The following is a 24,646-nucleotide window of genomic DNA, read 5'->3' on the forward strand; positions in this document are numbered from 1 at the left end:
AACTTACTTCCTTAGACTAAGCTACAGTATACTGTTTAAATTACAGTATACTGTTTCTGAGCGGAGAGGCCAGCATTTTTGTATCAGCACGAAGTTAAGAGACAGCAGATAGAGAAGGGGCTTTATTGCAGGTTCTAGGGGTGAATACTGCTAAGGTGCACCCCAAGATGTACGCCTGCGCTTTAAGATTTTCAGTCAGGCGCCCCGCAGTTGCCCAGTTGCCCTGGAGACGGGGTCCTTTCTGACCGGGCCCAGCCATCTTGAGCTGCTGTCGGCCAATCAGCGGTTGCGCCGTGGCGGGGGGGCGGGGCGCGCGTCGGCGGCGCTCAGCTCGCGGTCATGGAGGCGCCCGTCGGCTTGCTGCTGCTCCTGTGGCTCGGGGCCTTGGCCCCGACGCCGGGTAGCGCCTCCTCGGAGGCTCCGCCGCTGGTCAACGAGGACGTGAAGCGCACGGTGGATCTGAGCAGCCACCTAGCCAAGGTGACGGCGGAGGTGGTCTTGGCGCACCCGGGCGGCGGCTCCACATCACGAGCCAGCTCTTTCGTTCTGGCTCTGGAGCCCGAACTCGAGTCTCGGCTGGCGCACCTCGGAGTGCAGGTGAGCGGAGGGAGGCCCGGGGAGGCCGCGCACGGATCTCGAGGAGGTCGGGGATCCCGGGGGGCCGGGGCGGGAAGGTGAGGGCCTTCGGGATCCACGGGGCGTCTGGTCGTCCGAAAGGCAGGTGTGGAGGGCACAGCGGAGGGGTCCGTCGGGGTCCGCCGCTCCTGTGGGCCGCGGGTCCGCTCGGACACGTCAGCACTAGCTTCCGAGTGTCGGGTGCCGCCCACGTGGCAGCTCCGGAGCCCGAGGCGACCCCTTGGAGTCCTGGCGACCTCCTTCCACACCTCTTGTCTGTGGCCAGGTACCTGGCTCCTGCTCTGACTCCTGGACGTGCTCGTCCAGTTAAGGACTCCCAGGGAGTCAATCGAAACGAACTCCTGAATGCAGTTGTCTGTTCTCCAGACAGCAGCGATGCAGCAAGGTTCTGGTATCCGAGTTTGTCACTACTCACACCTGGTTCATGTAACACACCTCCAAAAGCTGCTGCTTGACGCTTTCTTCATGTTCGCACTTGAAGTTAGTTTGAGCTGTGCAGAAAGGTGGAGCCCAGCTCCCTTCCTCCCCACCGCCCCCGATTGGAACGCCTCAGCCTTTAGCTTCTGTGCCTTTCAGTGAACACACTTTTACAGCTTTCAAGGAAAGAAATTCTTGGCTTTGGGGATAGAGGGACTATCTGCACAGGTTACTTTTTATTACTGTTTTCATTAACTGCGTTCATTAAGTGATTGCTCGATTTATTAGGAGACTAGTCATTACAGTATCGCATTTCTAAGCACACCATAGTCTCCTGGCTTGCTGTGGAGCTATAAAGCTAGGCTCATAAATTGTCCCTGATGTGACTCCTGGCCCCCTCGCACTGAACCTTGTTCTTGCTGAAGCTTTACTCAGATGTTTCTGGAAAGACATCATGGTTCCATTTAACTTGCAGTGCCACCTGCGAATGTTTTGGATGTTCAGCCCTGTCTTGTAAAAGTCAGTTATAACTTAAGGAGGTCCCCATATATTCAGATCATAGCAGATGCTAGCCACCTTGCTGTCCTGGTGGAGAAGGCATACAAGTGGGCTCACTCCACATGGCTTGGATCATCCAAGTTCAATTCCCAGCATCCACATGGTGGCTCACAGCCATCTGTAACTCCATTTTCAGGGTGCACATACATACATGCAAGCAGAATATCCATACACATTACAAAGAAAAGAAAAAAAAATCAGGAAAAGAAAGACTGTGGCGGGCGCTTTAAGTACATTCTTCACCCTTATAACATTTTGAGGTACAGGTGTTCTTACATGGCTGTGGAGGCATCTGGCCTTGGAGCTTATTAACTATACGAATGAGGGTCTCCATACCCTGTATTTTCCTGCATTATTGCTACCTTGTGTTCCAGCTTTGGCATGAGATTAGGTCTTATGTTTTTGCTCAGCAGTCATGTCACTGATTTATTCACAGTTGTGTTAATTCTGGAGGGAGACCAGTTAGATCATATGAATTGCTTTATACTCCTTACCTAGGTGAGAAACATCTGGATGATAAATATAACAAGGAGCACATATTGCCTTGGAAACATGGGTGAGGATGGATGGATTACCAGAACCTTTTATTTAAGGAACTACAATAGGATTACAGTAGGATTATGTAGTTTGAGCCATCATTTTCTAGCTCACTGTTTCCGAGACAGGGTATTGTTATGTAGCCCTCAAACTATGTTGGAACCCGGAATCCTCCTGTCTTAGCCTCCAGAATGCTGATAGCTAAACATGATCTTAAACTGCTGATCATCTTGCTTCTCTATCTCATTTACTGGGTCTACAGTTGTATACCACCATGCCTGGCTCTCTGACCTTTTACTAAGTAATGACTGTTTTTCATGAACACAGGTAAGCTATGAATTAAAAAAGAATAAGCATGAGTGCACTAGAATGCTATCGTTTGAAGAGTCTAGTCAAAGTAATGAAAAAAAATTTTTTAGCCCATGATATCATTGAGGATGATTATATAACTTTTTAGGCTTAAAAAGAATACTAAGAATTGGGATATGGTGATGGTGGCCTGTATAATTCCAGCAGTTGACAGGAGGATCAGTAGATCAGGGTTATCTTAAAGGGAGGCTAGCTTCAGCTATGTGGCACCCTGTTTCAAAACAAAAGAAAACAATTTCCTGTGGGTTTGGGCTGTGGTGCAGCGTGCACCACATGCTTTAAAGCACATGCTTAACTGCAGCAGGCCCTGAGTGTAGGTCTCAGAACAACATAACATTAGTCTTTGTAGCATTATATTCTCTGTTGGGAATTACTGTTTTAGCACTAGAAAGTCTTTTTTTTCCCCCCTTTGGTGGAGAGTAGGTTAGACCGGCCAAGGGTCAGTGGAGTGCATGCATGTTTTCCACATAGACTGCCCACAGTCTGTGACTCTGGATATCAGCTCAGGAAGCCTCAGCAGCCTTAGAGTAAACCTGGTTACATGTCTGGTGGTAGTAAAGGTTAGGAGTATAAAAATGCACCATAGCGGCCACTAGGACTTTCTTTAAGGCCACTCTGTGGAAACAATGGTTTTGGTCACAGATGGGACTTTTGCTGTATCCATGTATTTTGTACTTATGAATATTTGAATATAAAAAACAATATTCAGAAAGATGTCTTTGGCGTGTTTGGGAAGTGAATGTGGAGATAAGGTCTTTATGTGTATTTGATTGTTCAGGAAATATTTATAGGATGTTTATAGAACTTACTTTGTTCACTAGGAAGTCTTTGATATGTTTCAGATAAAAAAAAATTGTTGGGGTTGGTATATATGGATCACTGGTAAAGGTATTTGCCTGACCTGAATAAGGTTCTCAGTTCTATTCCTAGCACTACAAACAAGATTTCTAGGCCCGTGAGAAGGCTTAAGGGGGTGGAGGCACTTATGGTACAAGCCTGACTGATGATTGGAATTTGATTCTGGAAGCCCATATAAGAAGCCTTATCCACTGCTCCATATCTGTATTAGCACTGGTACCTTCAGACAGGAAGCGGAGACTAAAGAATCACCTAGAAACTTGGAGCTCAGTAAGCTTGGAGTACCCAACATGGCAGAAACAGCAGGAGAGATCCTCTCTCAAAAACAAGGTGTAAAGAGAAGGGCTTCTGAAAGTTGTCCTCTTATCTCCACACATGTGCTATGGCAAGCAAGCAAGCAAGCAAACACACACACACACACACACACACACACACACACACACACACACACATACTGCAATAGCAAAACAGAAAGAAAATTTGAAATGTTGCTAATGGAAATATTGTAAGATATTAAGTGTTTCTTTCTATTGCTGTGATAAAACATCAAGACCAAAGCAACTTATGAAAGAAGGGTTTACTTGGCACTTACAGTTTCAAAGGGTTAGAGTCCATGATAGTGGAACAGAAGTAGTAGGTGGCTAGTAGCTAGAGCAGCAGCTACCAGCAGCTTGATCCACAAGCAGGAGGCATAGAGCACCCTGGGAATGGCTAGCGGTTTTTTGAAACCTCAAAGAACACCTATATCCTAGACACACATATTCCTTGAAGGCTAAACTTTCAAATCCTTCCCAGACAGTTCCATCAACTGGTATTTAAGCATGAGTCTTTGTGGGGGCATTCTCATTCAAACCACAGTTGGTTAATAGTTGGCTTAAAAATTAGAACTTGAAAACAAAAAATAAACTAATTCTTTGTTGTTGTTGTTGTTGTTGTAGGTAAAGGGGGAAGATGAGGAAGACAACAACTTAGAATTGCGAGAAACCAAAATTAAGGGGAAAAGGTAAGCTAACTGAGAGGCATTTCTAAGGTGGACTAACTAGATGTTCGGGAATAAGGTTTTTTGAAGTATCAGAAAACGTCTTAGTTGTCTAGCTTAGAGTAGGCTACATGGCAGTGCTATTACCAGAGAAGGAATCCTGTTGGGAATGGTATTGGTATGTTGAATTGACTGGGTTGTCAGCAGAACTGAGGAGGAAAGGTGAACACTGCTTACTCAAGACCAGCAGTAAAAAGAGAAGCAGATCTGATATTTGAAGCCAAGAAGGGGGTGTAACTGTCCTAGAAAAAGATGGAGAGCTTGAAGTGTTGTTTCAGGGGTGAATTTTATATAGCAATATGAGGTACGGTGCTTTGAGTTCTATATGAAGCCATTGAGGATAAATTCTGTAGGAAAATGTTTAAAAACCTTCAAATTTTTACTGATGACTCTGAATCTAGCAAAAATACATTTTGTGGCTTAGAAAATTCAGATTTAGGCTGTGTCTGCTTGTCACTTGTATGCATGCCACTGGTGTGTAGAGGTCAGAGGACAACTTGCAGAATTGGTTCTCTTTTACCATGCGAGTCTTGGGAATTGAATTCAGGTAGTCAGGCTTGACATCAGGCCTTTTACCCACTGAAACATCTCCTTGTCCCCAAGCAATTTTTAAGGAGAATGTTTTTGTTTGTTTGAGTTAGGGTTTCTTTTCAAAATAATTAGTTGATTTTGTGTGTATGGGTGTTTTGCTTGTCTGTGTGTCTGTGCACCTCTTACATGCAGTACCCTCAGAATCTAGAAGAGGGCTTAGTCAGGTCCCCTGGGAATTGAAATTCCAGTTGTGTGCTGCTCTGTGGGTGCTGGGAATCAAATATGGCTCCTGCAAGAGCAGCCAGTACTTGCACTGGTTCCCCAGTTTCTTGAGCAAGTCTTAAGTGTAGCTCTGGCTGACCTCAAACTCCCTCTGTCACTGAGGATGACCTTAAATTGTTGCTGTTTCTGCCTTCATCTTTGAAGTGCTGGGATTAGAGATCTGTCGCTTTACTGTCTCTAGTTTTTACGTTCTTGCTATTGTAAGCAGACCGGGATGACCATCTGGACATCTGTCTTTAGAGATGTAAGTTAATAAAGCAATAGCTTTTATTTTGAGTACACCATTTACTGTGACTGAAATATTAACTCTGTTTCAGTATCTTTAATCTTTTCTGGTTGTTCGAGACAGGGTCTGTGTATCCTTTGCTGGTCTAGAGTTTGCTATGTATACTAGACTGACCTAGAACTCACAGATATGCATTTGTCTCTGCCTCTTGAGTGCTAAGATTAAAGGTGTGTGCCACCAAGCCCAGCAGTGTCTTAAATTTTAATTCTCTTGCTTCCTTTCTTCAGCGGGAGATTTTTCATGGTCAAACTTCCAGTTGCTCTTGATCCGGGATCCAAGATATCAGTCGTGGTGGAAACTGTCTACACTCATGTGCTTCATCCATATCCGACTCAGATAACTCAATCAGAGAAGCAGTTTGTGGTGTTTGAGGGCAACCATTATTTCTATTCTCCCTATCCAACAAAGACCCAGACCATGCGAGTGAAACTTGCTTCCCGGAATGTGGAAAGCTATACCAAGCTGGGGAACCCCGCACGATCTGAGGACGTCCTGGATTATGGGCCTTTTAAAGACATCCCTGCCTACAGTCAGGTAGGTTTCAGACACCATCTCTCTGCCATGCTTGGATGCTGTGTGCTGGGTAGCATTCTGAAACTCTTCTGAACCTATCTTGAAGTAGTCTTAGTCCTGTTAACTTCCTCTTGAGAACTGAGTTCAGAGGCTGGTGAGTGGGCATCATAGGAGAAGAGGTCCTCTGGGTGGGTAGTGATGGTCAGGGAGAGAAACTGGGCTGGCTGTGGTGGTAAATCTGCACCAGAGGCCAAGGTGAGGAAAGGCCTTGGGATTGGGATTGTGGAAGGGAAAGGAATCCATGATTAAAACTTTGTTATGGGAAAAGGTGGTGTACTCCTTCAGTCTAGAACTCAGGAGACAGAGGCAGGGTCTTAAGTTCCAGATCACCCTGGTCTACATAGAGTTAGGGTTAGCCAGGGATCCACCGTGACATCCTGTGTCAGAAAGAAAACCATAAACAGCTGATACAACAGTTGAGAATACTGGCTGTTTGGCCAGTTTGGGCTGGGTTTGGGCTGGTTTCCCAGCCCTATGTGGCAGCTTGCATCTGTCTCTCTCTTTTTGTTTTTCTTAGCTGCTTTTTTTTCTTTCTCTTCTACCCTCCCTTTTTTGTTTGCTGCTGCTTCTTTTTTTTAAGTTAGGAAAGAAATACTTTCATTCTTTGAGAATTTCATACAGTATATTTTGATTGTATTTACCTTCTGCTCCTCTCCTTAACCCTTCCTAGATTCATCTCTACTTTCCTATTCACTAGCTTCGTGTCTTTTTTTATTTTTTTTTTTAATAACCCATTTTCGTTAGTGCTGTTCATATATTTTGGCCATTCACTGGAGCATGGTCAACCTATCAAGAGCAGTGGTCATAGCTCCTCACTTAGGAGTGGGAGCTCACGAACTCCTTCCCACTCCATGCCAGAATGCTAACTGGCTTGACCCTGTGCATTTCTTATGCAGGCAGCTACAGCTGCTTGAGTGAGGGCAGCGCTCCCATCACATCCAGAAGACCCTAACCTCTGGCTCTTACAGTGTTGCCGACCCCCTTCTATGATGGTTTTCCGCCCTCTTTTTTCTTTCTTTTGAAAATTATTTTGTCAAGTTTTTTGGAAACAGGGTCTTGTGTAGGTCTGCCTGGCCTGGTACTTGCTTTGTAGATCAGTCTGGCAGTCCTGCTTCGGCTCACACTCTAACTTTTATTAAGTTGGGGACTATACCCAGAATGCACACATGCATGCTAGGCAGAGCTCTGCCACTGAGCTACAGCACTGGCTCCATGGAATTCACTCTGTTCTTGGCTTTTTGTAGCACAGGCTGTTGCTTGAGCCTCTGGAACACTGGGATTCTGAGTGTATAGCATCGTTCTTGGTTCGGGATATTATTAATGTAGAGATGATGTTCTATAAAGTATTATATAATTCTTCCACTTAGTAACTACACGGTAAACTTTTTTCTAGTAGCCATTTCTCTGATTTCTGCCTTGGATTATCATAGATGAACGGCTAGTATTTTGTTTCGTTGTTTTCTTACTTAATACCATAATCTACATTTCTTTGCATGTGTTCTCAGTAATGGAATAATGGAGGGGACAGACAGTCTCATGTAGCCTAGGAAACTGGCTCTGTAGCTGAGGATAACTCAAAGTTCTGATCCTGCCTTTACGTTCCAAGTCCTGGGTTTATGCATCCGTATGTCTGGTTCAGAAATAGTGTTTATGTTTTTAAGTTTTTTTTTTTTTAACCAGGCAGTGGTGGCACATGCCTTTAATCTCAGTATTTAGGAGTCGAAGGCAGAGGCAGGCGGATTCTGAGTTCGAGGCCAGCCTGGTTTAAAGAGTGAGTTCCAGGGATACACAGAGAAACCCTGTTCTGAAAAAACAACAACAAAAACCAAAACCCCAAACAAAAAAACCCACATTTGTTTTTTAAAGTGTGCATGTGTGCGTGCGCGCACACACACACACACACACACACACACACACACACACACACACAGAGGAATAAAGTGCAGATGTCCCTGGAGGCTAGTGATGTCAAATCTCCAGAGCTAGGGTTATAGGTGGTTGTGAACTGCTAACCAGTAGGGACCTCTTTAACTGTTGCCCTCTCTTTAACCCTACCAAAACAACAACAACAACAAAAACATGAAAAAAACCCAACCAAAAACCCAACCAAACCAAAAACGAAAAACAAACAAACAAACAAAAAAACCCCAAGGAGGCTGAAGAGATATTTTAAGTGGTTAAGAGCACTGGCTGTTCTTTGAGAGGACCCGGGTTCAATTCCTAGCACCTACATGGCAGTTACTATCTATAATTCCAGTTCCAGGGCTTCTAACACTCTCATACAGACATACATACAAGCAAAACACTAATGAACATAAAATGAATAAATAAATTATTAAAAAACACACACACCACCCTCTGATACCGCACCTTGGCTGGCCTTGAAGATTTGGCAATCCTGCCTCAGCGTCCCTAGACAGGTGGTATTAAAGTAGCTGTGAGCTCCAGTTCCCAGCTCAAACATAAACATTTTAAGCTGGGACTGATGATAATTGCTTGTAAAACCAACACTCAGGAGGCAGAGATGACAGGATTATTTGAGGTCATCCAGGCTACTTATTTTGTTTCAAAATTAGAGAAACCGTGAGCATTTTAAAAATAAAAGTAAAGTCTTATGTGCATGTGAACGCATGCAAGTTTGTGTGTGTGCTTGAATTTTTGGAGTTTGCTCACAAGTATGTGCATTTGGGATTGAACCCAGGGTCCTTACAGTGCTTGCACTGCATGGTATTAAATAGGATTCTGAATTGAGTCTTAAAATATGTGGCTATAGAGTGAGAGGATAAAATAAGAGTGTTTATAAGATAATGAAATATGTCTGCTTACTCTTTTCATGGACTTTGAAAGAAGGGTTTTTTTGTTTTTTGTTTTTGTTTTCTTGAGACAGGGTTCCTCTGCATAGCCTTGGCTGTCTTGGACTCACTTCATAGACCATGCTGGCCTCAAAGTCACAGTGATCCACTTGCCTCTGCCTCTCTGAGCCCTGGGATTACAGGTTTCCTCCACCATGACTGTTAGGAAGGGTATTTTTTCTTAACTTTTAATTTTATATTGCCTTTCTATAGAATTATGGCTTAGTTCATAAGAGGGCATTGAAATTACTCAGTGGCTAGCAACCCACTCCCCATTGCCAGGGCCTTCATGTACTAGGCAAGCACCGTGTCATTGACCTATATATATTCCCAACCCCAGAGAGATTAAAATTCTTATTTAATATGTATGTGTGTGTGTCTGATATGTTGGTGTGAGTGCTATAGCACATGCGTATAGGCCACAGGACAACTTTTAGGAATCAATTTTCTTCTGCATGTGGGTTCCAGAGATTAAATGCAGTAGTGGGTGCCTTTACTTGCTGAGCTATCTTGCTGTTCCTACCAGAGATTAAAACAAAACAAAATGAACCCATGGGAGAATTGACAGAGAACTTGAGGAATTACTGAAAATAATAGAAATAATATAAATAGAAATAATGTAAAATATGACATAAAATATAAAACATAAAAATAACAGTATATGTTATGAGAAGGTATTTAATTGTGCAGATACTTAGATTCAGGATTTTCACACTGAAGACCTACTATTATTGCTTCTATTGTCTAGAGCAGAGGCTGTGGAGACTGCTGGACCTCTGCCCATTTTATTTATTTATTTGTTTGTTTTAGACAAGGTTTCTCTGTCCTGGAATTCCCTCTAGATCAGGTTGCCCTCAAACTCGGAGATCAGCCTGCCTCTGCCTCCAAGTGCTAGGATTAAAAGTATGTGCTACCTGAGCTGGAGAGATGGCTCAGTGGTTAAGAGCACTGGCTGCGCTTCCAGAGGGCCAGATTTCAATTCCAGCACCCACATGGCAGCTTACAGCTGTCTGTAACTCCAGTTCCAAAGGATTGGGCACACTCATATAGAAATATATGCAGGCAAAACATCAGTCCATAAATCTTTAAAAAGTGTGTGCCACCTACAGCTGGCCTTATTTTGGGAGATTTTTGTTTTGGGGACAGTATCTCTGGCCTTGAACTCATGATGATCGTAATGCCTCAGCCTGTTCAGTATTGGGATGATAGGCTTAAATCACCACAAAAAAAAAAAAAAAAAAAAGAAGAAGAATGGTGATACAGGCTTATAAAGTTCTAACATTCAGCAGTTTGTGTCAGAGATAAGTTTGAGAGCAAAAATTTCTCAAAAAATAAAAACAAAAACAAACCAAAAAACCCTCTATAGGTAGGGGCTGGAGAGTTGGCTCAGTGGTTACGCATGTGTTAATACTGTTACGGAGGACCCGAATTCATTTCCCAGCACCCTTATCTGGTTACTCACAACCTCCTGTAATGCCAGATCTAGTATGCCTTCTTCTGGCCTTTGAGGGTGCATACACACATATGGCACATGCAGATACCCACATCATAGAGAAAAATTCAAAAACCTGTACATGTGTTGGTGCTTGGTGACCGTTCTGTGATGGTTCATAGACCCTCTAGTTAATTTCTTTTGAACTAGTATTGGTGTCTCTGTGTCTAAGCTGTGAGATGCTTGTTTCCTTCCCATCTAGGATACTTTCAAAGTACACTATGAGAACAATAGCCCTTTCCTGACCATCACCAGTATGACCCGGGTCATCGAGGTTTCTCACTGGGGTAATATTGCTGTGGAAGAGAATGTGGACTTGAAGCACACAGGCGCAGTTCTGAAAGGGCCTTTCTCCCGCTACGATTACCAGCGACAACCTGACAGTGGGATCTCATCCATCCGTTCTTTTAAGGTATGAGTGGCCAACCTGGACATTGTATGTTCTTCCCTTCGCTTTTCAGTTTTTGGGGGTTAACTAATGGTAATAATAGTTAACTAACTGTTATTCAGAAGGGTCTGTAAAGAGAAAAGTTCTTGTGTTGATAGAGTGTCTTGTACTTACATAAATAGTACTTTTCTTTTTTTTCTCTCTGTAGCAGGCATTAGTCTAGGACTCCCTGTGTAATTTAGACTGTCATTGAACTCAGGATATTCCTGCCTTGGCTCCCAAATGTTGGGATTACAGACGTATGCCACTGTGCCTGTCCTCAGATCAGTGGTTCTCAGCCTTGCTAATACTGTGACCCTGTTCTATATATAGTTCCTCATGTTGTAGTGACCCCCAACCATAAAATTACTTTTATTGCTACTTCATTTTACTATTTTTATGAATCGTAATATAAATATCTGTGTTTTCCAATAGTTTTAAGTGACCTTTGTGAAAGGGTTGTTCAGTCCCCAAAGGAGTCATGACCCGTTGATTGAGAACCCCTGATCTAGACTATGGTGTGTTTTTGTTACTGTTGTTTTTAGAAAAATTAAAGAAAAAACATATTCATAAGCCTAAATTAATCACGTAAACATTCTCTTGTTTTAAAGATTTTTTTCTGTGTGTGTGTGTGTGTGTTGTGCGAGTGTATGTGCATCTAACAGAAGACAACTGATGGATCCCTTGGAGCTGGAGTTCCAGGTATTTGTGAGCTGCTGACATGGGTGCTGGGATCCAAACTCTTTGTCCTCATGGTTGAGGAGCTAATGCTTTTAACTGCTCAGCCATCTCTTCCCCCCATCAAGATTGGGTCTCCTGTAATCCAGACTGACCTCTCACTCGTGTGTGTGTGTGTGTGTGAAGGCGCCTAGAAATCCTTGGAGCTGCCTCTCAAGTGTAGGGCACACTGCCGTGTGGTAGGCTTTTCTTAGTGAAGCCGAGTTGAGGTTTATTAAAAGTTACATTTTTTTAGCTTACTGTTGTGTGCTTGTGTGTGATGTGTATGCAATACAGATTTTAATCATGAGGGCTAAGAGAATGAAAGACCCTCAGATGGACAGATACAACTGAGAAACGCTGGTGTGGGCTTCCTCAGCCTCATCTGACAACTATTAAAAAGATTAGTAGATTGAATGTGCCTTTGTCTTACAAGTGAAATCCTATAAACATTTTTGTATGTTTACATATTGCAGAAATGATCTCTCTGTGTTTGTCAGTAGCTTGTAAGATGTGTAAGCATATTGGGTAGAGAACTTTGTAACTTAGCCACTAGTTATTTGGTGTAATTCCTTGTATCTCTAATTTCCCCTTTGTAAATTCAGTATTCACAGGGATATTTTGCAAATATCTCGTTTCCTGTTGAGAAGATTTTTATCTACTTAGTATCCTTGATTGAGCAATAGATGTGGTGTCTAGATCTTCTGAAACCTTAGGGGAAAGTTAAGAATTTCAAGGTTTATGGTCCTGGGTCTGGTGCGGACTGTATGCTTACTAGGTCATATCTCTGCAGAGTTTCCCGGAGTTTCTAGAAGGCATTTCTACTTTCTTTGCAGACCATCCTTCCTGCTGCTGCCCAGGATGTGTATTACCGGGATGAGATTGGTAATGTTTCCACCAGCCACCTCCTTATTTTGGATGACTCCGTGGAGATGGAAATCCGGCCTCGATTCCCTCTCTTTGGAGGGTGGAAGACACACTACATTGTTGGCTACAACCTCCCGAGCTATGAGTACCTCTATAACCTGGGTGAGTGTTTTGTACAGTAAGAATAGGATTGCAAAAGCTAACCTTTTCTTTAAGTTCATTCTTTAAAACCACCAAAGCTTGTATGTAAGGAGGGTATTCTCTTGTTAGTCTTAGGAAGGCTGGGATACTGGTGTTTTTGTGTTTGGAGTAAGTGACTGTTGTAAATGTATGCCTACACATGCTGTCAGTTCAGATTTATCCTTTCTGTTGATGAGTGGAGCTATTTAAATTCTTCCTCTTAGGTAGTTTTGAACTTTTTTCCCTCTCAAAATTCTTTTACACCTATTTGTTTGTTTGTGGGTGCATGCATGACATACCACATGTGTGGATGTCAGAGGACAATTTGCTGGAGTTGGTTCTCTCCTCTTTGGTTTTTAGATGTGGAACTCAGGTTGCCAGCACTGGTAGCAAGCACCTTTACCCACCAAGCCATCTGTCCCATCTGACAACTCTTAGTCCACCTTATTTTTTGGGTAGTGTTGGAGTCTGAACCCAGGGGATTCACATGTCCAAGCAAATATCACTAAGACAGACCCAGCCCTTAATGTGAGATCATTAAAAAAAAAAAAAAGTTCAGGAATAAGAAAAGGTTTTAAGGCTAGGCGTGGTGGCACTTTTAATGTATCACTTGTGTTGGAGAGAGACAGAGGCAGGCTGGTCTATTAAGAGACCAGCCTGGTCTACATAGTGTTTCTAGGACAGCCAGTGCTAGTGAGATAAGAACAGCCCATGATTATAAACATCTGTCATATTGTTTGTTTGTTTTTGTAGGCCAGGTTCTTTGTAACTTCAGCTGTTAGTGAACTGCCTGTGTAGACCTAGCTGTCTCCTGAGTACTGGGATTAAAGGCTTGTTTTTTTGTTGTTTGTTTGTAAAACTTACATAGTTTTAGATACTCTTTGTTAAGTTTTGCCCTTTTAAAAGTACTGTTTCTTAGTCTCTCAATTTATAGAGTTCTTCCCCATTTTCCTTACAGTTTCTTTGTTAAGAACTTGAGTCTCTGGCTGCTGTCTGGTTGCTCACTCAGGACAGTGCACAGCCCTGTCTGTCCTGTTTCCTGCAGTTGGCAGCTGCCCCTTGCTCTAAGTGAGGTTTGGCTCAGGTACCCTCTCCTTAGGAAGCTTCTTGTGTGCTGCCTCTTCCTTGTGATACTTAGATAAGTCTTTGCTCTAGTTTTACCCTTCCTTTTCATTTATTGAGCAACATTTATAAAAGTTTGCTTCCTTTGGTTCCTGGGCTGCAGTTGGCACAGGGAAAGTCAGGGTCAGTGCTGGACTTATCACCTTTTTACTGATTGTTTACCATCAGTCTTGTGTTCCAACCTTTTCTTCTCCCTCTCTTTATTATTTTATTTTTGTTTTGTTTTTCAAGACAAGGTTTCTCTGTATAATAGCCCTCGATGTCCTGGAACTCTCTCTGCAGACTAGGCTGTCCTGGAACTCATAGAGACCTGCCTCCAGGTCCCTGCTGGAGTTCCTGCCCTGACTCCCCTTGATGATGGACGGTGATGTGGAGGTCTGCTTTTCTTTCTTTCTCTCTTTCTTTCTCCCTTTCTCTCTTTCTTCCTTTCTCTCTTTCTTTCTCCCTTTCTCTCTTTCTCTCTTTTTCTCTCATTCTTTCTTTCTCTTTGCCTTTCTTTCTCTTTATCTCTTTCTTTCCTTCCTTCCTTTCTCTCTCTTTTTCTCTTTACTTTTTCTCTTTCTCTCTCTCTCTTTCTCTCTCTCCCTTCCTCCATCCTTTCCTCCCTCCCTTCCTCAGACAGTTTTTCTCTGTGTAACAGAGCCTTGGCTGGTATAGACTTGTTTGTAGCATAGGCTGATCCACCTGCCTCTGCCTGTGCTGTCAGCACTGGCACTCGCCCACTGGCTCTTGCCAGTGAACTCATAACGTCCCTCCTTTTATGTAAAAGGAGAAAGTTCCTATCTTGTGGTTTCCTATCTACCATCTTGTTTTCTGCTCACATCATTGCCTGTACTTGTTGCTGATTCTCAGGTGACCAGTATGCACTGAAGATGCGGTTTGTGGACCACGTGTTTGATGAGCAAGTGATAGATTCTCTGACAGTGAAGATCATCTTGCCTGAGGGAGCCAAGTAAGTGGCCATTCCATTCCTCTCTATGACATTTCTCCATGGTGCCATCCTGGTGCCTCACAAGGGACCTGTGCTGTCTGTAGTCATTAGATAGCACTGATGGAGAGACTTTCTTGTGGAACCTCCGTCTAAAGCTAGGAAAGAAAAGTCAGATTCAAAGGACGGCACATGATTTCCTTAGGGACTTTCCAAAAACGTAGTTCCTCTGTATGCCTGGAGCAGAAGCAGAATTGTCTCAGTAAGCCAGAGGAATGGCTTGAGCCTAGTGCCAGGGGAGAACATACAGGAAGTTACAGAGCTGTACACCTACAGCTGCAGCACTTAGAGGACAGTGGGGGATCTTGAGTTGGAGTGCAGCCTGGGCTATACAAAGCAAGTGCTTGTCTTAAAAAGAAAACAAGATTGGTAGATTTTGTGCTGTGTTAACAGTGAATGCATGCTGCAGCTGTGGCTCCACCCCTCCCAGGCCTGCCTCAGGGTCTTTTGTAACAAACAGGAAGAATCACTTTTGGCCAGTTTGAACAGTTAGGGTAAGAGATGTCTGATAAAATGAGAGCTTAAGAGCTAGCTGTTGGGAGGGAGGAACGAAGAACTGGGGCTGTGTAGCTCAGTGATAGAGTGTTAGTGATAGTGCCTGTTCATGAGGCTCTGGGTTTAAGCCCCAGGGTGGCTGGTGTGTGTGCTCAGGGCAGCACTGACTTGAGGAAGGTGCCATGGCCATCTGGAGGAATCCATTTGGTGGGAACAGATGATCACTTACATGGCTCCTGTCCTTAGCATGAGCTGCTTACACTTTTTTTTTTATCACTTTGTCTAGTTTCTTGTCACAGTGTTTACGAGGTCTCTGTTGATTCATATATCCACTCTGACCTGTGCTTTGAGTGTTCATGGGGGAGGGCTTGTTCCTTCAAGCTGAACTACTGTGTGACTATTCCTCTGGGCACTATTGGCCTGGCTAGAAAGTAATGCATGTGCCCTAGTCCTGAAAGTGACTATGACTCAGTGAGGAAGGAGCAGTCAGGATAAGCCCCAAGGCCCTCTTCAGGCCCTGAGAGACTCCTGAGGGGTCTGTGCTGGGAGGCTGTGTAGCCCCACCCTGTGAGTGCTGAGGGACTGTCAGTCCGGTCTTCAGCTGCCAGGTCAGCAGCCGAGGAGCATACTGCCAGACGCCTGCAGCAGAAAGGGTGAGGCGGTGTGAACTTAGCCTCCCCGTAGCCCCTTGGTGTTAAGAATTGTGCCGCCCACACCCTCACCTGGTGTGCTTTGTTTGAGGCTGTCCTGTGTTCTGTGTTCCAGGAACATCCAGGTGGACAGTCCCTACGATATTAGCCGTGCCCCCGATGAGCTGCACTACACCTACCTGGACACTTTCGGCCGCCCCGTGATTGTCGCCTACAAGAGGAACCTGGTGGAGCAGCACATCCAGGACATCGTGGTGAGTGGCTCTGCTGGCTGCTGTTGGAGTTGGTGGCAGTGGCAGTGGCTGTGACTTGAGCTGGTCTCTCCTGACGCCTTTCTCCTGGCTCTCCCAGGTGCACTACACGTTCAACAAGGTGCTCATGCTGCAGGAGCCTCTGCTGGTCGTGGCCGCCTTCTACATTCTGTTCTTCACCGTCATCATCTACGTCCGTCTGGACTTCTCCATCACCAAGGTACTCTGCTCCCTTCCTCTGTCAGGCAGTCCTGTGCCCTTGTGATTTTCACACACACCTCCACGGTGAGCTAGACAGGACCTTGTAGCTAGAATCCCCTGCCTTTTTCATGCCTCTGCTAATCCTCACTGGAGAGACAGTTTTCTTCCCTGTGGTGGTAGGGATGGAACTCAGTGTATCAGGCATGCCACACAAGCCGTTGTGCTGGACCATAGCTTTTATCTCTGAGACTGTGGCTGTGAGCATACTGTATTAAGCCCCTGCTTCCTGTCTTATTTTGGTTGTGGAAACAACCTGGACACTTGGTGAGGTTGGAAAATCATTAAATGATTGATTGCTGTTTTGCTCCTAGTTATTCATCTGACCTTGAAGGTACAGTGCTCCCTTGGTCTTGTTAGCAGTATCCTCTATCCCTTTTCTGTGGGTGCTCCTTGAGGAAGTGACACCAGAGTTCAGATACTGTAGACTGGGCCCAGTCCACCACCTTTCCTTGCTGCTTGCTGACTGAAGGCTGCCTTCCTGGGGCTGCAGCCCCCTGTAGGGTCTTCAGACCATCTTTGTCTCTTTCCTTCAGTTCCCATTCTTCCTCATTAGTAGCAACCATGCTGCTTGATAAAGGAACTGGAGCCCTGTGCTGGACACCAGAAGCTGACACTTGTGTGGTGCTAGGCTTTGGGTGTGAGTGGTGCTTCTGCTGGGTCCTGTTAGCAGCCAGCTAGGAAGGACTATCGTTGCCCTTAATTCAGTGCAGTTGCCATGGGGTTCTTGTCTGTCTCCCCTCACTTCTCTCCTACACCTAGCAAAATCACTTTGTCTTCATTTGTTGAGTTGTGTAAACACACATAGAATAGCTTCAAGTTTGCCACATTCATACCATATACTGGGACAGTCCTGAGGTTATACAGCTCTTCTGTTTCATATGGAGATCCTGCTGTTCTGTGTTGTTTGAAATCTTGGTTTACTTATTTGTGTTAGAATTTCATTTTAGTTTCTTTTCCATTATTGCTAAATTGTGGGGAGAAGGGCAAGACAGGGTCTTACTATGTAGCTCTTGTTGGCCTAGACTTGCTGTGTTGACCAGGCTGGCCTCAAACTCAGAGATTCACCTTCGTCAGCTTTCCAAGTACTGGAATTAAAGGCGTGTGTTTCCCAGGCAGCCACTGATATATACTAATTTAGTTATGAATTAGGAAGTTCTAAGTTCATATTCCTAAAATGTCAGTCCTTCCTTGTCCTTCTGTCTTTTTCCTTCTAGGAAAGTAATTTCATTGATCTGGTACCACTCCGATTTTGTGGTTTTAAAAAATTAGGCAGATACTTTTTATTTTATTGTCTCTTCTTACACTATAGGTTGTGACTGATTTTACATACATATAGTTTACATTTTCCGTTTCTCAGGTGTGTCTTGTTGTCCCCTGCATCAGTTCACAGGGTACGCCTCATTACTGTCACATCTGCAGATATGACCCCGAGTCATCCTCTACTGTGTTTGCATTTACCTCACGTAAAACTCTGTTTTGTTTTGCGATTTTTCAAGACACGGTTTCTCTGTGTGGCCTTGGCTGTCCTGGACTCGCATTGTAGACCAGGCTGGCCTCAAACTCAGAGATCCACATGCCTCTGCCTCTCCGAGTACTGGGATTACAGGTGTGTGTCACTGTGCCTGGCTTTCATGGAAAGTAAGTAACTTGTGTTTACTAGACGGAAGCCGGCCTCTGGTCCGAGTTGTTGCGCAGGCCTTGGCAGTGGTCAAATGGCGAGAAGGGTGCATAGGTGTGGCCTCTAAGGGATGGCAAATGGCAGAAGGAGTTTGTGTTTTGTCCTCAAGTCCTAGAAAACCTTCCACGAAGTGAGGCATGAGGTCTCCCGAAGTCTTCCACAGCTGGAGATGAGCTCCTGCGGTGCCAGTTCTACTGTTACTGTCCTGGCCATGACCCTGTGCCTGTGGAACTGTAAAGTGGTGTTTGCTTCATTCCCTCCAGTCTTTGGTGTTTTGAGCCTGGTCCTCCTTAAGTGTCAGAAGGGGTTGACTCCTGGCTTTCTAAGGTGACCTCTGCTGGCTGGTGGCAGAGGCACCCTATGGCAGGTAGGGTAGAGTGAGCGTCAGCCTAAGCCTGTTGACAGACATTGTGTCTCTCTCTACCTTCTAGGATCCAGCTGCAGAGGCCAGGATGAAAGTGGCCTGTATTACAGAGCAGGTCTTAACCTTGGTCAATAAAAGGTTAGGCCTCTACCGTCACTTCGATGAGACCATCAATAGATACAAGCAGTCCCGGGATGCCTCTACCCTTAACAGTGGCAAGAAGAGCCTGGAGACAGAGCACAAAGCTGTGACCAGTGAGATAGCTGTGCTGCAGTCCAGGCTGAAAACAGAGGGCTCTGACCTGTGTGACAGAGTAAGTGCTGGTGTTGAGTTGCTTGTCTGTGGCCCTCCACGCCCCACTTTAGGGACTATGTCCAGGTGTTGAAAGCAGCGTCCATTCCCACTCTTTGGGCTAGGCGAGGCTCCAGGTGGCTCTTCATTCTTACTTGTACAGAACCACAGGCTCATCGAGTGCTGCCAGTGTTTATAGTGGGACACAGAGCTTCGTGGTATCTGTAGACTGGCTTGGAGAAGTTCTCAGAAGTCCTACAACTTCTCCAGCTCTGTCCATGTGGCTGGCAGGGAGGGCATTGCTTCTCCTCCACAATGGCCAGTCTTCATCTCCAGGTGGCCGTGCCTGTAACCAGTGCATGTGTATGTGTAAGGGCATGTATTACCTGTTAGGCTGCATGATGAAATCAAGGTGAATCCTGGCCAAAGGAGCTGAATTGTTGAGTCTTCCTGTGGAGCTCTGAACCTTAGGCCTGGGAGGCAGTGGGGCTTGTTGAGTGGGGTGAGAGGACAGCTCTCTCACCCTGTCCTGCTCTTGTCTCTGCAGGTGAGTGAAATGCAGAAGCTGGATGCGCAGGTCAAGGAGCTGGTGCTCAAGTCGGCGGTAGAGGCCGAGAGGCTGGTGGCTGGCAAGCTCAAGAAGGACACGTACATCGAGAATGAAAAGCTCAGCTCAGGAAAGCGCCAGGAGCTGGTCACCAAGATCGATCACATCCTGGACGCTCTGTAGCTCTTGTCTCCAGGGCAGGCCTGGGTTGCCTACATTTCCCCATGGCAGTGGAGAAGTAGAGGGAGGAGGCTGTGATTAGCAAAAGGCTTCAAGGAAGAAAAGCCCATCCACGCCGTGTAGGAAGCTTGTCCCTTATTTCTGAATAGTTCCCTTTTTTATAAAAGCAAAAACCTAAACAAAAATCCTGTTGAAAAACCATACATGGTTGTGTTTTGAGCAAATGCATTTTCAGTACTTGATTAATGGTGTTTTGTTCTCTTACCTGGGTTATTTTTTTCTGTCTGTAAGTCCTGTTTTATGGCCTTCTAATTCATAATGTTTGGTTCTTTTGTGAGCGTATGCATGGTTTTTTAGAAGTGTGTATGACCAATTGAAAATAAAGGAGGGACTGTGAACATTTGCTTTTGCTGGGCTGAAATCTCTTATGTAACTCTGAGAGGTTTTGGGGGTAATACTTCCTTTTTTTTTTTTTTCCCCAGACAATGTTTCTCTGTGTATCCCTTGGCCATCCTGGAACTATGTAGACCAGACTGGCCTTGAACTCAGAGATCCCCCTGCCTCTGCCTCCCAAGTGCTGGGATTAAAGATGGGTACCACCACCACCGGGCAGGGTATAATACTTTTTTCACCATGGGTTCTCTTGTAGTGTTTGCAATTGTCAACTGATACAAGTCATGAGAGGCCCAGCGAGACACAGAAGGCCTCATAGCAGTGGTAGAATAAGCCTTCTGTATTTAAATCTGTGTAGCACATTCAGAGAATTGAAAACTGATGAGTAGAGATGGTTTGTGACGGATAGCTACCTCACAAATTCATAATCTTAAATTGTGCACACTCTGAGGAAGTCCCAGGCTGGAGAACTGGGTGAGGGTAGTGCAGGTAGCAGGATGGAGAGCGTTCCAGGCGTGGGTACTGTGTGATGGGCCCTGGAGCGGGCTGGAGCTTGAGGACCCACAGAGGGTCTGTAGAGTGTACTTGACAGGGCTGCAGAGGTGCAAGTCCAGAACAAGGCATCTTGTGGGCTTTGTCTTCACCTCAGCATCAGGGCAGACTGACCCCCTGCAAGGGCAGGGCCAGCGTTGAGGTTTGGTTGAGAACAGAGCCAGAGTTTGATACGACAAAGCCAGAGGCATACTGTAATCCAGCTCAAAGGTGACACAGAGAAGTAGGGGTTGGTTGTGGGTGGCTGAGACAGTACTAGGAAGCATCTGCCTGGGGTATATTCCCATCTTCACCTACTTCCTGCCCCGTCAAGTAACATAGAGGTCAGTTGTACGAGTCAGCCTCCATCTCCTTCACATCATAGTCTACTGTTGTAGTGCAACCTTGTCCACATTGGGAGTTTGTAGAGAAGCTCACCTTTGTGTTAACAGGTGCACACACGGGTGATTACTGAGGGGGTGGCTCTTAAGTTGTTGGGGTGGGTTGACATGGTCCCATCCATTAAGCACGGAGAACTATGGGCTAGTTTTGAGAGACTGGTGGACTTTCTGTTTCAGTTACAGCTAGGTGCCGGAGACTCTTGCCCACAGGCAGCTCAGAACCTGACAAAGAGAGATGTGGTTTGGGAGGTCAGGGTTCTTGGGAAGATGAGATGGAGGTTGTGGGGGTGGGAGTGTGTATGAAGAACACAGAGGAGACCTGGGGTCTGTGTGGCAGTGTGGGCATGTACCGTCTGCCACCTAGAGAGCAGAGGCAGGAGGGCCACTTGAGAAAAAATTTGACATCAGTTGGAACAATGTGATGAGACTATCTTCTTTTTAGGAAAGCATTTATTGTTTGAGGCCAGCCTGGTCTACAAAGTGAGTCCAAGACAGCTAAGGCTACACAGAGAAACCCTGTCCGGAAAAAACAAAAAAGAAAAAGCATTTATTGAGTCAAAATCAATACTGTTTAATATCTACAAGCAACAATGAGCTCACTTTATTAAAAAATGAACACAATGTACAAAAAAGTATGCCTGTATTCTGAAATTATATCCATCTTGTGCTGAGCAGGAGTCACTGAAACAGTCAAGACACAGACCATCTTAACAGCAGTAGAGATTCTGGAGACAGTATTAGGCCTCCTGAGGAATAGTGGCTACTTGGGTGGACAAATGTTTAATAGGGAAAGATTTTGGGACTAGGTTGGGAAGATACGTGAAAAGACAGGCCACAGCTAGCAATCATCAAACACTGCAGAGATCAAGATGGGAGGCCAGCAATGCCTGGCATTTAGGAGTAGGCCAGGCCAGCCATCTGCTGTTGGGTACAGAGACTGAAACTTGGAGGGCTGGTTGTGATGTCTGGTGCCACACTCCAATCTCAGCACGTGGGAGGAGGGGGATGGTGCATCAAGGTCAGCCTGGGCTACATAATGAGGTCCAGCCTCACAAACAACAAAGGGAGGGGAAGGGTGTGAGATGAGTTAGAGGTGGGATATCAAGAGACGGTCCAGTCTTGCCTCTGGCCTTTTACAAGGCTCTCTTTCAGAGAGAGCAACCTGCTTCATAGGTTGACAGTAGCTTAAGGAAGCGCCACTACACAGCTACAGGCTTTGGAGCCGATTCTCTAGGGTGCTGTGCTGGAGCCGGTGCTCTCAAGGTGATGCTCCTCCACAGGCGCCGGGCCCTAGCAGAAGGCGTGGCCTCTTTTTTTTTTCTCGGTATTTTCGAGCCTTCAGAAAACAGCAGCCACGCCAGATCTCGGTTTTTTGGTGCGTGCTCCAGTCGCCCCCTGGTGGCCCAAAGAGGGAAAGGGCCACGTTTGCACACTGGCATGGCTTCAAGCGCTAGGGAGAGTCAGCAGCCAAGTTTGGGATGCGCAAGCGCAGTTGGTGGCCCACGGTGAACGCCGCCGAGCATGCGTGCACCCCGTTTAAAGACCTTGCCCCAAATCCTGTGGTTGATGGGGTCCCCTGTATGTCCTGGCTCCAGTATTCCTGCGTCTGGGATATAGGCAGCCCTGCTTCAGAAAGCCGAAGGCGAAGGACATGAGTTTGCAGGTGGCCCAGCGGTGGCGCTCCAGCATCCTTGGGCTGGCGCAGCGGGCGCATCTTGTTTTTTGCTGTCTCCTTATCTCCATCCTTGCTACCCTGGCCACCCTGGTGCCCAGAGCCTCAGACCATTACAGCCTTGTGCTAATTAACTTGTCCCTTGGTTCCTCAGTAGCAAGAGAAGCCTCCGTTTCCTTGTTGGCAGTCAGAGAGGAGTGGAGGAGTGGAGGCCTGGCCCCACATCTCACCAGGTTTGGATTGTTGGGCGACACAGCTTCACTTTGGATCCAGGGATAGCAGGAGGCCCTGAAACCAGTCCACTGGCCTCAGCCCACGTGTCCCAAGGCCACATGGCAGGTGGGCCCAGCCATGGGCAGCCCTGTCTTGGCTCAGAGCACAACACAGGCCAGAGAAGTTCTGCGGGTTCTGAGCTGCCTCCATTTGTCTTGGAGGTTGACATGGAGAAAACCCCGAAGGCCCAGTCGCCCTCACAGTTTCACCACAAGTATCCTGACCGGGTGTCTGGTGCCGAGCTGATAGTGCAGGCCCCGGCCGCAGCCCTGCCGGAAACCGCGCTACCAGCGGTTGGGGGCCGCAGGCTGGGACAGGAAGCGCCCGGTGAACCAGAGGCCTCTGCAGACTTGCACTGAGGCCAAGCTGCCGCCATGTTGAAGGTGGACTCCTGGAGCTGGGCAAGGTCTGCTCTGTTTACCTGCCCGTCACCAGGTTGGGGAGGTATCAGGATCAGGACGTTAGCCTCCAGCCTCCTGGCCCTGGTCTAAGGATCCGGAGCCTCTGTGGCTGGGCCCTTCACTGTGTCCTCCTGCACGTGACCTATAGACTGGTGTAGACCTGAGCGGCCTGAGCAGCTATCGTGAACTGCTGCCTGGGTGGCTTACACCGGACTTCACCGTCAGAGTTCTGGAGAATTCTGGAGTGTGGGCTGGGCATTTGGGTGTGGTGAGAGTCCTCTCCGTTTTGGGGTGGGGTTCTCACTGAGTCCCTCGTGCTGGAGAAGGAAGGAGGAATCTCTCAGGGTTTATCAGGCCACTCATCTCATTGATGAGGGCTGTTCATCCACGTGCTTATCACACACACACACACACCCGACATACACAACCAACACACCCATTAGGGATTTGGCCAACACACAAATTTGGGGGCACACACACACACACACACAACTGGAGCCTGTTGAAATACTGGTGGGTGAGGAGGAGGCAATAGAGAGCGTGTTAGATCCAGGAGAGAAGGAGCCAATGAAAAGGGTGAATAGACATGGTGGTGGGATTGTGAAAGGGTGCTGACAGCCAGCACGCAGGATAAGCACCCCCCTTCCCCACGCACAGTGCTTTGGCATTGCTCTCTGAAGTCGACTGGTGGCTGCATTTCCCGTCCTGCCCTCCACTCTTGAGCAGTCGAAAAGAAGGCAGGATGTCAATTTTACTCCAAAAAGTATCTTTGCCTTGTGTCAGGCACCAACTTTGTGTTGATAAGTAGCCCACAGCCTCCTGTGACGTGGAGAGGAAGCAGACACTACAGAGTGAATCATAGCAGGTGCTGACAGGCGCTATGTAGGCAGTGACTGGGCGATGGGATGCACAGATCTGGTCTGAGGGTTGGGAGCCACCTTGACGGACAGAGCCTCCCCTCCCTCCTTCCTGTCTCTCCCCTACACACCCGTTCAGGCCTCTGGCGGCTGCTGAACCTCCTGTCTTGGAGTTGACTTCCCGGCATGCCTCCTTCCTCTCAGCACCCAGCTTCCTCTCTAGAGCCCAGCTTCTGCAGCCACCTCTTCCAGGCTCTGTTGAAGGCTGTGACTACACCTGACAGGCGCTGTGTTTGCTCTTCTTTCAGTCTCGCACCGTCATTGGGAGAACAGGGACTGGGAGGGTTCCAGGACTTGACATCTGTGAGCCCCAGCATAGATCCCCAGAGCTGGGGTCTGCCCTCCACCTGGGGCAGCAGCAGCCTGGAAGCTACACTGAGTGACCCTGTCTATCAAGCGCTTTATCAGTCTGCACTCACCTGATTCCAGCAGCAGGTGGAGGCATCAGCCAGGACGTCACTCCCACTGAGTCCCACAGACCTGAGCCACCAACTCTCTAGCCAGCATGTGCCCAGTCTGGAGCAGGCCTCTCTCTTTCTCCCTGCCTGCCTCCTTTCCTCTGCCAGGGATGGTTACCCATTTTCAGACCAGAGCCTTTCATCATATCACC

At 46.4% G+C, this 24,646-nt stretch overlaps 1 protein-coding gene across 1 annotated transcript; it reads left to right on the forward strand.

Moving 5' to 3' along the window:
* The first annotated feature begins 305 nt into the window (after positions 1-305).
* On the forward strand, positions 306-19,850 carry Rpn1 (ribophorin I). Its single transcript, XM_021638807.2, has 10 exons — positions 306-597; positions 4,314-4,378; positions 5,741-6,047; positions 10,633-10,842; positions 12,411-12,603; positions 14,596-14,695; positions 15,992-16,130; positions 16,228-16,347; positions 18,498-18,743; positions 19,269-19,850. Exons 1-10 carry the CDS (start codon positions 340-342, stop codon positions 19,449-19,451), a joined length of 1,821 nt encoding a protein of 606 aa, XP_021494482.1. The 5' UTR covers positions 306-339; the 3' UTR covers positions 19,452-19,850.
* The last annotated feature ends 4,796 nt before the right edge of the window (positions 19,851-24,646 follow it).

This window comes from Meriones unguiculatus, chromosome 5, assembly GCF_030254825.1.
Source record: "Meriones unguiculatus strain TT.TT164.6M chromosome 5, Bangor_MerUng_6.1, whole genome shotgun sequence".
NCBI lineage: Eukaryota > Metazoa > Chordata > Mammalia > Rodentia > Muridae > Meriones > Meriones unguiculatus.

Coding starts and splice junctions, on each gene's coding strand:
- Rpn1 (XM_021638807.2), top strand. CDS start 340: ATGGAGGCGCCCGTCGGCTTGCTGCTGCTCCTGTGGCTCGGGGCCTTG. Junction 12,604..14,595: donor TGAGTACCTCTATAACCTGG/GTGAGTGTTTTG, acceptor GCTGATTCTCAG/GTGACCAGTATGCACTGAAG. Junction 14,696..15,991: donor ATCTTGCCTGAGGGAGCCAA/GTAAGTGGCCAT, acceptor TCTGTGTTCCAG/GAACATCCAGGTGGACAGTC.